Raw genomic sequence first — 15,409 nt, 5'->3', positions numbered from 1 at the left:
ACTGTACTGGCTGGGATAGTAAAAACTATTATGGTCAAATTGGAGGCAAAAATGCTCCAAAATAATTTGAAATCATAGAAGTGCTTATCTAAACCTTCGTGTTTATAAATGTGAAGGTAGATTTTCACAGTGATTTGGCAATATCATTTTTTGTGCTGTAAGTAATATGAAATATAGATTCAAATAATTCCAACCACTGCTGTCCCCCTGATTACTTGTCTCCTCTGCTTTCATCTAAAGGAGGCAGCGCTGGACTGGATAAAAATCAGACCCAGTTTCTATGAGCTACCATTTGTTAGTTCTCTGATTTGGGAAATTGACTCAGTTAATTTTGATCAAATTCTCTTCTATTATTTAAGTCTTTCTAATAACTATCCTCCTTATTTAATAATTCTCTTTAAATCAACTCACTTTTATACAAATTTGTTTAAATGGAAGTTACATATTTTATATGACAGATATGACTTTTAACTCTGTGACAATAGATTTTTAATTAGACAAAATTAATATATTTTATTTAGGTACCATTATCTGTGGATAATCTGAGAATGAGACTGTTGTCTTTTTGTTAAAAATGGAGATTAACAAGTCTTACATATTAAAGATATGGTATACCCAAATCAAAACCTTATCCCTCATGCAGTTATATATTCTAGTCATTTGGCTTTCACAATAAGATTAGTTCTCAGGTAGATAAGGTTGTTTCTTTCCCTTGTGGCAAAGGAATTTACCCAGTTTGCAAATTAATCATGCACTCAAGAAGTTCAAAAGTCAGGCAAATACATCATAAGTTTATTGGTATTCCTTGCTCGTGTGCACACAGAGAAAACAAGGAGGTATTTCCCTTTCTGTTTGAGAAAGAAACATGACCTAAAATGAAAACTTCACTATGAATAAAAAATACAAATTTAAAATAGCCATATATCACATACCCAGAAATAAGTAAATAAGTGATTATTTTCCTCTAAATGTTATGATTAATAGTAATAGAATTTTCTCAATTAGGAAATAGTAATATGTTAATCATTAAAATTTAAAACTGGAGAACACTGAATAAAATACACATTTCATTTCATCAATATAACAGAGCACTTGAGTAAAAATGAAAACTGTAAGGGAGATAAATTAGCAATAATTCCAAAGAAGAAATATAACCAATATTAACAATTGATGAATTAGTTTCCATGATTTGTTGATAGTTTTTATATGATTGTAATTTCACTGCAAATGTTTTCATCCAAATACATTTTTTTTCTTTCAGATAGTAAACTATTTGTGCATAACAACAATAAACTCACCATATAGGAAATCAAGAAAATATCAGTATTCATTCTTATAGGCCTTCCCTCTGACCAGAACATACAAATATTTTACTTTATACTCTTCTTGTTTTGTTATCTTGTCATCTGGTGGGAAACCTTGTAATCCTTATCCCTATTCGACACAGTGCCCTTTTTTTCACAAACCAGTGTACTATTTCCTCAGCCCCTTGTCCTCTATGGACATCTGCTATACCTTCTGTCTGACACCCAACTGATCAGTGACCTGTTACTGGGAAGAAAAAACATCTCCAATTATAATGGCATGTTTCAGGTTTTTCCACACACTTCTTTGGCATCATCGAGGTCTTCATCCTTACAGTCATGGCAGTTGATCCCTATGTGGCATCTGCAAACCTTTCCGTTACATGCTTATCATGAATAGCAAAAGATGCAATCTTCTAGTCTCAGCTACTAGGGCTGCTGGGGCTGTCTATTCCTTTTCTCGGTTTTCAATGATGATCCATTTGCCCTTCTGTGGCCCCAGCAAAATTGATCACTACTATTCTGAAATTTTCCCTTTGCTGAAAGTCATGTTTAATGATGCCTACACCACTGATGTCCTTGTGTTTGCCATTTCAGGAATGGTCACCTTGGAAACCTTTGTTCTCTTATTTGAGTCTTACACTATATTATTCACCTTAAGAAATCACTGAGCAGAGAGAAGGCACAAAGCCCTCTCTACCTCTGGATCTCATACCTCTGTGGTTGTTTTATTTTGAGGGATTTCAATTTTGCCTACCTCAGACTCCCTACCACTTACCCTGAGGCCAAAATATTTGCTGTAGTTTACACCATCATGGCTCTTTTTGTTCACTCCCTCATTCTTTACGTTGAGAAATACAGAGACGAAACAGGCCATGAGAAAAGTTTGGTGTGAAAAGATCTTTTCAGATGAGATACACAATTGAATTTTTTCCTATTCAATTATTAAGGAGTAAAAGTGGACTCGGAATCAGAGAGCCCTATTAGCTTTCAGATCACTGTTGTTCACTTTATAAAAATCAGAGATGATGAGCTGAAGAATTATAAGTAAAGTGACAATTTCACTAGTGGCTTTGAGATTGGGTAGGAGCATACATGCATCAAAAATATTTTAGACTAATGTAACGATGATAATGTCAAATAGAGTAGGCAATTCTGAGGCTGAACTTGAATTTTAATCATTTGCATATGAAATTTATACTTGGAGACTAGGCAACTTTTTGGCATTCTGTGGAAATGAAGTATATTGAAAGTGTGATTTGGAAATTTAAAAAAATAATATTTTTTTATTATTGGGCTTTATTTCCTCACAAGATGTTCAAATAAATCTTGATATGATGGCACTGTGAAATAAATTATGTAATGGAAAAGTTCACAGAAATCATTCAGTTTAAAGAGTGAAGGGAAAGGGGTGATCAGATCCATTCTCGGGGAGTTACAGCATCCTCTCCTCATCTCTCTTAAAGTGTCCTAGGCAGGCACAAAGGGAATGATGACAACTTATTTTTCTACTATAGTGTTTATTACATCACATATACTCAGAATGTGGAAAGACAGGTTGAGAAATTTAATAGATCTTATCCCTTTCCAGTAAAGTTCAATTATCTAAGTGACTACAAGACTGCATTTGGGAAGAAACTGCACATACCAGCTTGTCCTGATACATAGACATTAGAAATGAATTCAATCTCCATCCTCGTGGACAAGCAATATGCCCAAGTGAAATTCTTTAAAAATAAATTTTCTTTTACCATAATTCTTTTTGTATATATTTTAATTCCTCTTAAGATGAGAGAAAAATATAAACAGAAAAATACAACAGTTGTTGATATTAAAAAACATTCTACCCTTGTACATGGATAAAACAGTATTATTAAATGTTGTGAAGAGTTGATTTCTAAGACAGATTTCCCAAGGGAGCCAGAAAAAAGATAAGAAAATATTTTTGTGGATTTCTATGAAAAAGAACAGACAATCATAAGAAGGTGGATAACAGTTTAATATTAAAGATAGAGTTATTTGAAAAACATGAAAATTATTTGAAAACTTAAAATGCAATAGAATTTGAAAAAATAATTTCAATAATAATGCAAAATCAATGGGAAGGGAAATGAGAGAAAATTATATGACAGACAAATTGTAATGGATTTAAATTAGAGAAGATTATATAAATTACAATTCAGACAAGTTGCTAACACTTACGTTGTTATAATATTCCTTTCAGTAAGATTTTTGCTTAAAAACTTGATCGCAAAGAACATGTGGGCAGTAAGCCAAGCAAATGTGAAGGTGTCTTTCACTTTCCTGCAAGAGTGAAAGACAATAGAACTAAGAATAATGTTTATCATTCTCAATCTTTTTCTTTCAAGACCTGTAAACTGCCACATTGCTGTTTAATACTTGTTATAGGGAAGTGGTCTAATCCAGCACAATATTCATTTCTTTATTAGTAACTTATCCAAATTGTAACTCATATAACAGAGCCCCAAGGATGTCTGCAAGAACAGAGAAGGGGAAGCACAGAGAGAATATCATGAAAGTTCTATGTTAAGAATAGGATGAGGCCGGTCCAGTGGAGCAGTGGTTAAGTTCGCACATTCCACTTCGGCGGCCCGGGGTTCACCGGTTCGGATCCCAGGTGTGGACGTGGCACTGCTTGGCATGCCATGCTGTGGTAGGCGTCCCACTTATAAAGTAGAGGAAGATGGGCACGGATATTAGCTCAGGGCCAGTATTCCTCAGCAAAAAGAGGAGGATTGGCAGCGGGTAGCTCCGGGTTTGTCTTCCTAAAAAAAAAAAAAATAAAGAATAGGAATATGGTACAAATGTTCAGTTATAAGAAGAATAAACTTCTGACGATCTAATGTACAGCATGATGACTATAGTTAATGATACAGTTTTGTATACTTGAAAGTTACTGAGAGTGGATCTTAAGCATTCTCACCACACAAAACGAGTTAAATACGTGAGTGGTAGATGCGTTAATTATATTAGTCTTGGTAATTTTTCTAAAATGTTGTAATGTATATGTATGTAAAATCATCACATTGTGCACTTAAATTACTATAATTACATTTGTTAATTATTCCTCAATAAAGCTAAAATAAAAACCAGGTTTCCTTAGGAATGTAGGAAATGGATTATATAAAAATAAAGTACTTAGACTTCCTTTCAAATTAATTCTTTGGAGGCCAATCAAACTTCACTCTGTTCTAGGCAGTTTTGATGTATCTGATGTGGTTTTTAGGGTTATCTTACATGTTTTTCACATATTTAAATTTTGACACAGGATAGAAAAAGAAGTTTGCAAAACAGAGAGAAGGCTACATTGGAAAAATCCCTTTAATGTCCACATGAATCAAGACATAAAACACTGTCATCATCATCTCCAATGTCAATGATAGGTCACTTCCTCTCTTTACTCCTTCCATTCCTTTGGAATTAGCCATCCTACTGACTTTTGGTAATCACTTCCTTGCCTAGCAACTTTGGGCAAATCATATGTCTTATGTGTTATATCTTATCTGTTGACAGAGTTTTCTCCTGTGTAAGAAAGGACACTCATAGTGCCCATCTCACTGAGTCCTTTTGAAGATTAAATGAGAACCCTTAGCATATGATCCACAGTAAATCATCAATATGTACTTGTTATTTATTCTGCTCACAAAACACATTGGAAGTCAGCTCAATCTTTGTTTATAGATGTATTCATCAGCGACGTACTTATCTATCAATGATATGATGATCTGAGAAAAAATCAGCACATACCAAATATCATACAGATCAGGGAGATGTGGCTAAGACTCAAAATTAAATTTGTGCTAGCACTTCTTAATATTTCAAGGCAGAATGTAAGAGTCTCTCTGTCCTCAAGAAACTTAGGACCATGCAATTAAGCATGTATGCAGTTTACTTTGGCATAGATTAAAATTGAAATGTCAGAGTCAGTGAAACCCTCTGTTTTAAGAAATGATATTGTGAAATAATTACTGAGTATACTGTGTATCAGGAATTGTGCTAAGTGTATAACATTTTGCTAAGTATATGGCTAAGTGAATACATGTTGTTTTAGATTTTGATTCTATATTACTTATTAGGTTTATAATGAACCCAGAAGAGGAAACTGAGTCAGAGAGGAATTAAATAATTAATAATATTAATTAGTAAGTAAATTAATTAGTAAGTAAATATTAATAGTATTTAATAGAGTTATTGCGAGGATTAAACAAGATTATACCTATAAAGTGTTTAGAAGAATGTTAGGTACACGGGAATGCTAAAATTGGAAACTAATAAAAGAATGATTAGATCTATTGATCGCCAATGTGATTAAGCAACATACTGATGTCATATGCTTATTCATAGCAAAGCCACAGTATCAACCCAAGCAATTTCAATTCATCATGTTTAAGGTTTCCCAAACTTTAACTTTAACAATGGTAGAAAACCCAAAAGTTATGCAAAATCTTAACTGAAATGTATTTTATAAATCACTAAAACTTGATTCATCATTTTACAGATGGGGACCCTAGAACCATGAATACAAATTCCTAAATTGAGTGAAGAGCTATTCTGGAGAATGAATTAATCTCTTTTTTTCCTATCCATTGTTCCTGCATAGGCACTCTTTGTGGCTGTGATAGCATTGTTCATGTTTGAGAGAATGAAGAGATTTAGTGGATTTTCTCACATATATAGCTTTCTTACCCTTTATAAATGACCTACATATGTAGGAGGGAGGGACTGATTGAGCTTGTACTTTTTGTTTATCATCTATATTTTCATATATAGAGAGGGTTTGGCTTAATTTATTATCTCCTTTGGTATATGTATATCGAAATATTCTGATTCAAGAACAATAACTTTGAAGGTTTTGAGTTTTGCATAAAATAATTAGTTAACTGTGATAAAGTAGGGTTTTTAACACTACATTTATTATGTTGCTTTGACTCTACATCTTTTATGTGTTAACTCAGGCTCTAGACTTAGAAAACACTGATTGCAAGTTCTGGTTTGCTAAACACTAGTTAAGTGTTCTATGTATACTTTATCAGGAAAGCCTCAACTAATTTTTAACGTATCTAAGATATTATTACTCTTGTATCTGCATCAGACTGAACTGAAACTGCATTCAGTTGCATAATGTTTTATTTTTTTTCAAAGATCTTATTCATCTATTTTTAAATTTGAAACTCAAACTTTCCAATTTATTTAGGAGAGAAATGATGTTTCTACATTTTAGATAAGGAAAAGTCAGAAGGAAATGAACTTAGGAGTTTACACTTAAAATTGATGACTGAATCAAGATTAGAGACTAGAGCTCTTCTCCCACTCTAAAATTGAGAAAGCAGAAATATAGGAGGTGGTTTATATGTGGGAAACTGCAAGTGTATGGGGAAGTGGAAATGGAAAGAGATTACCAAGAAGGAAAATAAAACGTCATCTATGGCCTTGAAGAGTGGAGAAATTGAAGATTCAAATATGTATTTGGCAAAGTTATTTGGTTAGAAGTTGAGAGAACATTTAATTAGCAGGGAAATTAATTTTGTAACAAATGAAGACAGAATGATTGGCTTTGCTTGAATATTCTAACGGCCTTAGTTGCTTTGGAGGCTTAATTTTGTGTATAAATCAAAATTTTCTTGTTCAGCTTTGGGGAGGGTAAAAAACTTGTCTTTTTCTTTTATCTCCATGCATATGATTAAAATAATGTTATTGTTTATGTCCATTCAAATGAATAAGTGACTACATTAAGAGTTGATGAAACCAGTATTTTAAATATTATTTTAAAAATAGTCTTTATTTATTTACAGGTAAGGAAATCTTTTCATTATATAATTGGAAAAATAAAGTATTACTTTTCAAAGACTTCTCTATAAGCTATTTCTAAATCTTAAAATTGCAACATAGAAATAAGTTCATTTGTTTTAAAGCTCCATGACAAAGGAATTTTTTGTTTGGAAGGTGACACAATTAACTTGATCTGTAAAAGAGAGCTATGGGGAGAGCATTTGAAAATTAATTGACAAGAAAATGTAGCTACAAGATTAGAGGAGAAGATACATTACAAAATTGAAAGAAAAGTTTCAAATGTTAATGATGCATTTTGAAGTCAAAATTTGTAGTAAACACAATTAGTCCATGTGGTTATCAGTTCTATGTAATTTTTTCAATAGCGATGAGGTTCAAATTAAGTTAGCAGAAGCTATGATCAACCTAAGCTGAATTGTCTGTACTTTTGTATATCAAATTCTCTCGATTTAATATAATTGCTAAATGAGAAAGAGATTCAAACTACCGTTATTCATTCTATATATTTTCTATATACTTTTAATTACAATTATTCTATATAAAACTAGGCAATTTGATTAGTATCTCAACGTTTTCTACTTGTTCAAAATAATTTTATCACTTTAAAATATCATTTTCTATAATGGAGTCATATTTACTGGACTTTATTATTGTCAGCTTTAGATTACTGATTTGTAACAGTAACATTGAGAAAATAAAATTAGCAATTAATATTTCTATGTTAATGAAGCAATGACCATTTATCGATTTGAGGTTCACAACTGTTTTGTGACAAAGTGCAGAAAAAGGTTTCCTCGTTTTTCACATGAGATACCTTAAATTCAAAGAAATTAGCCAAATTCACACTCTGATAATTAATAGTAAAACTGGGTGCCAAATGTTTATCTTTACATAAATTTGTACTGTAAACTTTTCTAAGAATTATGCAGTATCAAGATTCTTTATGGGTTTGGGCAAAAGGCACAAATTGGACAAATAGAGAATATAAACTCATTCTCTCATTCAAACCACTGAGAAGAAATTAATTTGCAAAATATAACATACTGAGTCAAGAGCAAAACCATGAAGATAAAACTGCCTTCTCCCTCTCTTATTTAGTTTTAACTAATGCTTTATTTTCTGGTTCATTTATATACACGGTTTTTATTGATGTGCCTATAGAAATCAATATACTCCTAATATAAAATATCAGCATTTTACTGCCACAAATAACTAAGAAAAAGATAAAGAAGCTTTCAAAAGATTGTTCAAACCAATTGCAGAGACCTCTTGCAGAGTTTCTATTTTCCACTTTGCAAATATATATGTATCATCACAGAAATATTTTATTTTATTTTCTACCTCATTTTAAAATTATTATGAGGAGCATATATTGCAATAGTGACCACTGTTAAGCTTTACATTTGCTTGTATATTATTAAACAAAACTTTGTATGACTCATAATTGCATCTTTAACAAATTTGAATTTTTAAGGATCCAGAGTAATGTCCTTTCCAAGGACTTAGTTGTATAGTCCTTTAGAATAGGAAAATATTTAGCAACTTATAGTAATTTTTAGAGATTTTGTGTGTATTTGAGGAAGATGTCCCTGAGCTAACATCTGTGCCAATCTTCTTCTGTCTTATGTGGGATGCCACCACATCATGGCTTGAGGAGCGATGCTAGGTCCATGCCTGGGATCCCACTCTGTGAACCCCCAGCCACCGAAGTGGAGTATGTGAACCTAACCACTAAGCCACCATGCTGGCCCCTATACATTTATAAATACTTGATTGAATGTATTTTATTAATGTCAAGATTGAACATAGTGTCCTGAAAGATTGACCTAAGAAAATCATCATGAGAGTAACCAGAAAAAAATTATTAAATATCAGATTTTTATTTTCTGAAACACTGTGATCGTGTCCCTTAAACATAGTTTAATGAAGTTAGTTATTGTCAATTTTCTGCATGAGCATTTCTGATATTGACTTATGCATTATGTCTTTTCAGGGGACAGGTAGGCATTTTTACTGCACTGGACCACAGAAAATAGGCGTAATATCACTGTGTTTATTCTATTGGGACTATCTCAAAACAAGAACATTGAGATCCTCTGCTTTATATTATTTTTATTTTCCCACATTGTTATTTGGATGGGAAATTTGCTCATCATTTTTTCTATGACATACAGTCAGCTAACTGACTACCCTATATATTTCTCCCTTAATTGCCTCTCTCTCTCCAACCTTTGCTACACATCACAGTGACCCTCAAATTAATGACTGATTTACTGGCAGAAAGGAAGACTATTCCTATAATAACTGCATTATACAGCTCTTTATCCTTCACTTTTTGGGGGGCATTGAGATCTTTATCCTCTCAGGGCTGGCTTATGACAATTATGTAGCCATCTGCAAGCCCCTGCACTACACCATCGTGAGCAGACGAAGGTGTAATGGAATCACCGTAGCCTGTTGTCCTGAGGGATTTATACACTCTGCCAGTTAGTTTCTTCTCACCATCTTCTTACCATTCTGTGGGCCCAATGAGATAGATCACTATTTCTGTGATATGTCTCCTTTGTAGAAAATAGCTTGCACCAATATCTACAGAATTGGTCTCTTGGTAATTGTTAATTCAGGTCTCATTGCTTTGATGACTTTCATGATTTTGATGGTGTCTTATTTTCTGATATTATACATCATCAAGGCTTACCCTGCAGAGAGCCACACCAAAGCCCTTTCCACTTGTAGTTCCCACATCATAGTTGAGGTTCTGTTCTTTGTGCCTGTTTTCCTCATTTACATTGATCAGCCACAATTTTTCCAGAGGGCATGATGTTCGCTCTTTTCCACACCATCATTGCCCCAATATTCAACCCCCTCATCTACATGTTGAGAAACTTGGAGATGAAGAATGCCTTGAGGAAAATGTGGTATCATCCATTGTTTTTGGAAGAGAAGTAACTTACACAGTCATTGTAACTATAAATTTTTCGCACTTAGTAACAGCAGAGGCCAGATGAACCTTTGTGAAGGAAAGTACATATTGTTCAGACCTTGCAATAACCTTCATCTCTACCGCCATAGCTACTTTATATTTAGATCAATGAGTAAGAACTTGGGTGGCTGGGAAAAAAGGTTGACTGAGAGCTCCAAAACATATAATCTGGTCTACCATCATTGATAATTTCCTCTGCAGTGTACATCATATAGTGAGCATTTATAGGACTCAGATATTTTCATATTTTGTCCATGAAGTCTGTTCATATGTCTCTTTTTCACACCTTTCATCCTATGCTTTCTAAATCCCTAGGCCTCCAGTGAAAATATCAGCAATTACCATGAACTGGAATAGAGCTATACCTCTAGTTATCTCTTGGTCTATACCAAGGCAACAACTAACTGTACTGGTTGAGGTTTAGCTAACTGAGAAGATTTTCCTTAATCCATGTCTTTTTAGGGACATTTATATTTGGGGATGTAATGCTACCACATCCCATTTCCATTCGCCCCAAATTTTCATGTAAAACTAAATATAAACAGATACAATCATATTTCCTTCTCAGCCAACTGCTCATAAGGCCACAACTAGTGACAGAGGAAGGAAGACAATTTGGCAAGAGTCTCATGAACGTTTCTTGAGCCTACCAGACCTTAAGAAAATAAGCATAATTTTGCAGGAAAATAGCTCAGGTGAGGTTATTATATGATCTTCAGGCAATGAGAATCTGTTCTCCTCTGGAAACGAGGAGGGAGCTGATTTTGTTTGTCTAGAGGTTTCAGGGAATTTGGGCCATCAAAATTCTCATGTTCACCCCAAATGTCACTGTCTTAGATTGCTGAGTCCCATGTTTTTTCAGGCCTTGTTGTTAACATAAGAGATTGTAGAACCCGTCCTTTCAGTCTCACGTCCAGCAGTGCCATACTCACAGTCAAATCCTAGGCCTCATTTTCATTTTAAAGGTCTTTGTTTTGGCTTCTGGAGAGCAGAGCTGCACCACAAGATTTCATGTCTTACAGTACTCCTTAAGTTTCAGGGGGCCAAGTATAACTATCCTATTGTTTATATTAGGGTTCTGCTCCCAACATCGGAAGTCAGACCACTTCACAATCCTTATAATTATGTTATACTCATACACCATTCAAGCTCCACAGTCATTGCAGTACTCAGTACATCAACACTGTTTATGGGAAATAAGTAAAATGAAATTTTGTGGAAAAAATAAAAATTTCTTTATAAAAAATATGAGGCAGCCACTTGTGATTTGTTGTTCAGATCCTGGGTGCAGACCTACACACCGCTTGACAAACCACACTGTGGCAGGCGTCCCACATATGAAGTACAGGAAGACGGACATGGATTTTAGCTCAGAGCCAGTCTTCTTTAGCACAAAGAAGAGGATTGGTGGCAGATGTTAGCTCAGGGCTAATATTCCTCAATTTAAATAAATAAATAAATAAATAAATATAAGGTTAAAATTGTTATAGCAGAAGCACTATATAGTTTTCTCTCAAAATACTAACTTATATGTTCTTCTAATTAACAAATCATTATTTTTCCCACAGAAAAGAATGACCAACATGGTTTTCAAAGTTATTCCAACTATGGATGCCCTGAGACAACCAAATTCCTCACTTCTCTCCTAAATAAGTCACTTTACTCTCCTTATCCAGTCCCAACCATCACCTATGCATCATTTTGAGGTATGCTCAATTCTATCCCAATTCCTTGCTCATATTGTTCACCCCAGCAAGAAAGTCCCTAAGTTATATCTTGCATAATCACAGCCTGTGTGCAACTCAAGCTTCACTTCAGTTATGAAATACTTTCTAGATATTTTTAACCATCTGTTATCTATTGTATATCTTTTTTTAATTGATTTCCCAAATTACAAAAAAATCTTATTTCTTTTAGAGGAAAGTTTTCTAAATTTTACTTAACACAAATTCTTATCATACTATTTGTAAGAGGAAGGCCTATAAACATTCACCTGGTCTGAGAGTTAAATCTGTCAAAATTTTTATTTGCAGGTTGCTACTGCAGGGCCTGGAGGAAGGGGTGGGCCACTCAGATGTGAAGTGGCACAGGAGAAATATTCTACCCATTGTTCAGTCAGTTTATTCTGCAGTACAGCAAACTTCAAAACCTGATTCCCATCTCTCTGACCTTAGGCTTCTTTTTCATTTTCTAGTTTTACTTCTGTTCAGACCTTATTCCTTACTGTTTTCTCAGAATTTGTTTCAACATAAAGGAAATGGCCTATCAAGAATGAGTGTAGTTCTCGTCAAGATGGCACTGTGAGCAGACGTTGAACTCACCTCCTCCCATGATCACAATCAGGTTACAACAATTTTGGGAAGAATCACCCTGGATTGAAAACTGAAAACTGGATAAAAAGAACCCCCACGACAAGGGACAGTCCTGACAAAAGCAGAAGAGGCAGTAACTCCGGCCAGAGAGGAAAAAAGCCACCTTTGAGAGCAGCGGAGCTTCTCAGCTGGCCAGGCGGGAGACAACCTAAGGTACACAGCCCTCCCTGGAGGAGTGAGGTCCACAGCGGGGGCAATACTGCTATAATCATCCTTCAGAGTCAACCCAACTGAGAGGGGGGTCTTACTGTCTGGCTTTGCTGGCTATTAACTGCAGTGAGGACACTCCAGAAAAGCTATTGGCTGAAAGCCAAAATGATCCAGGTCTTAAAGGGCCCACACACAAACTCACTCATTGCAGCAACCTAAAATCACCAGAGAGAAGGCTGACTGTCCTTTGGTGAAACAAGACTCACCTGGTGGGCTCTGGGGGCATCTTGGTGAGAGGAGGATCCTCTCCTGAGACTGAGACATTGGTGGGGGCCATTGTTCTGAGCTAGTCCAGGCTTGCTGATAAGGACACTGGTAGGAGCCATTGAGGTGCCTCCCTTGGGCTGTTAGCCCAGGGGTCTGCCACACCAACTAGAGCACAGATTTAATCCAGTTCAGCCAGGGCAGGCAACGCACCCTAGGGACTGGCCCCACCTAACAGCAAGCCCTCAGGCTACTTTTCAGCCTGCATTGACTGAGTGCCTTGATCCTCTACAGGCAGGCAAGAGTGTCTGCCTCTGTGGGGCAGGGCCTGTGTGAGGACCAGGTGAACTGTGGGGGGCATTGGGGCAGAGGTGGGGGCCTCTGCAGTGTGGTGGCGGGGTATGCTCCAGGGGGTTGAGAAGAGTGCACAGACCAGGACTGTGTTGACAGTGTATGTGGTCCAGAGGGGGTGAGGCTTATCAGCCACAGAAGACTTGTGCTTCACAAATGGCCATAAAAACGAGCAGCCCCACCTTCCAAAGCCTGAAACAACTGAGTGCCTCCATGCCAAGGGCTAGCCCCACTCAGGTGCACTCCTAAAAGAACTGACATTAGCTTTGTTGGCCTCAGGCCTATCACAACTGTACGCCCCTGAGCCTAGCAACCAGCTACACTGGGTACCAACCCAATTAAGAGGACACTTGCAATAAGAGTGTGCTAATAGACTTTGTAGTCAACAGTGCTGAGGCCCGTCCAAACCAGATTTATAAACAGCTGGCCAGGGAAGGAAAGATCAGACTCCCTGTGTACCTGCAGTGGGAGAAAACCTGCCACAGCAGAAGAACACAAGTAGCCAACAAAGGGGTCACTCCTGGTTCTTATGGTCTGGTGACGAGAGGGAAGCACACTGTTGGGCCTCATAAGGCATCTCTTACATAAGGCCACTTCTCCAAGATCAGGAGACATAGCTGACTCACCTAGTACGAAGAAAATAGCACAGAGAAAGAGGCATAATGGGGAGGCAAAGGAATACTTTCCAAGCAAGGGAACACTACAAAACACCTGAAAAAGAACTAAGTGAAACAAAAACTAGCTACCTCCTTGATAAGGAATTCAAACACAATATAATGAGGATGCTCACAGATATGCAGAGAAGAATGGATGAACACAGTGAGCACATCAGCAAAGAATTGGAAGATATAAAAAAGAACCAATCAGAAATGAAGAATACAATACTTGAAATGAGAAATTCACTAGAGGGACTCAGTAGCAGAGTAGAGGAAGCAGAAGAACGGATCAGTGAGCTAGACAAAAGATTAGAGGAAATCACCCAAGCAGAACAGAAAAGAGAAAAAAGAATTAGAATGAGAACAGTGTAAGGGAACTCTGGGACAATATCAAGTGTGCTAACATTTGGATTATAGGGGTCCCAGAAGGAGAAGAGAGAGACAAAGAGGCAGAAAATTTATTTGTCAAAATAATAGAGGAAAATTTTCCTCACCTGAGGAAGGAAACAGACATCCAAGTTCAGGAAGCACAGAGAGCTCCAAACAAGAGAAGCCCAAAGAGGCCCACACCAAGATATATTATAATCAAAATGTCTAAAATAAAAGACAAAGACAGAATCCTAAAAGCAGCAAGAGAAAGGCCACAGGTGACATATAAAGGGAAGCCCATCAGGCTGTCAGTGGACTTCTCAGCCAAGACCCTACAGGCGAGAAGAGAATGGCATGACATATTTGAAGTGATAAAAGGAAAAAACCTACAACCAAGAATATTCTATCCATCAAGGCTGTCATTCAGAATAGAAGGAGAGATAAAGAGCTTCCCAGACAAGCAAAAATTAAAGGAGTTTATCACCAAGAAACCAGTTCCACAAGAAATGCTGAAGGGACTTATTTAAGTGGGACAGTAATGACCACAAATAGAGATAAAAGAAAAAAATTATTAAAAAAACCCAAAACAACAGCAAGAAAAAACAGGCAATAAAATCACTTGTAAGGTAAAAGTATAGTAAAGGCAGCAGATCAACTACCTGTGAAGGTAATATGAAGGTTAAAAGACAAATGTACTAAAATTACCTATTTCAATGATGAGAGGGTAATGGATATACACACACTAAACAAAAGACTATATATGATGTGAAAAACATATAATGTGGGAGGAGGGGAGTGAAAAAGTAAAGCTTTTAGAAAGATGTCAAGCTAAAGAGTCTATCTACTCAATATAGACTGTTACATGCATAGTATATTAAATAGGATCCTCATGGTAACCACAAACCAGAAACCTATAAGAAGCAGGAAAAAAAGTAAGACAAAAGAAATCAAACATATTACTAAAGATAGCCATCAAACCGCAAGTGAAGAGAGCAAGAGAAAAAGAAAGGAACTGAGAAGAACTACTAAAACTCTCAAGAAAAAGAAAAAGTGACAAAATGGCAATAAATACATATTTATCAATAGCTACTTTAAATGTCAATGGATTAAATGCTCCAATCAAATGCCATAGAGTGGCGAACTGGATTA

The 15,409-nt window shown here is 35.8% G+C and overlaps 1 protein-coding gene and 1 pseudogene across 1 annotated transcript in view; one reads left to right on the top strand and one right to left on the bottom strand.

The window, feature by feature from the left end:
* The window catches only part of LOC123277809 (ubiquitin carboxyl-terminal hydrolase 25-like), a 134,529-nt gene continuing 119,120 nt past the window's right edge, over positions 1–15,409 (bottom strand). The window contains exon 5 of the mRNA XM_070487737.1: positions 1–4,090. Coding sequence (XP_070343838.1) covers positions 4,043–4,090 — 48 coding nt within the window. The 3' untranslated portion in view covers positions 1–4,042. The remainder of the gene's footprint in view (positions 4,091–15,409) is intronic.
* On the top strand, positions 7,848–10,469 carry LOC139040843 (olfactory receptor 4P4-like; annotated as a pseudogene).

The sequence above is a fragment of the Equus asinus genome, chromosome 17 (assembly GCF_041296235.1).
Source record: "Equus asinus isolate D_3611 breed Donkey chromosome 17, EquAss-T2T_v2, whole genome shotgun sequence".
Lineage (NCBI taxonomy): Eukaryota > Metazoa > Chordata > Mammalia > Perissodactyla > Equidae > Equus > Equus asinus.
The sequence above is the reverse complement of the archived record's forward strand: the minus strand, read 5'-3'. Positions and strand labels throughout refer to the sequence as shown.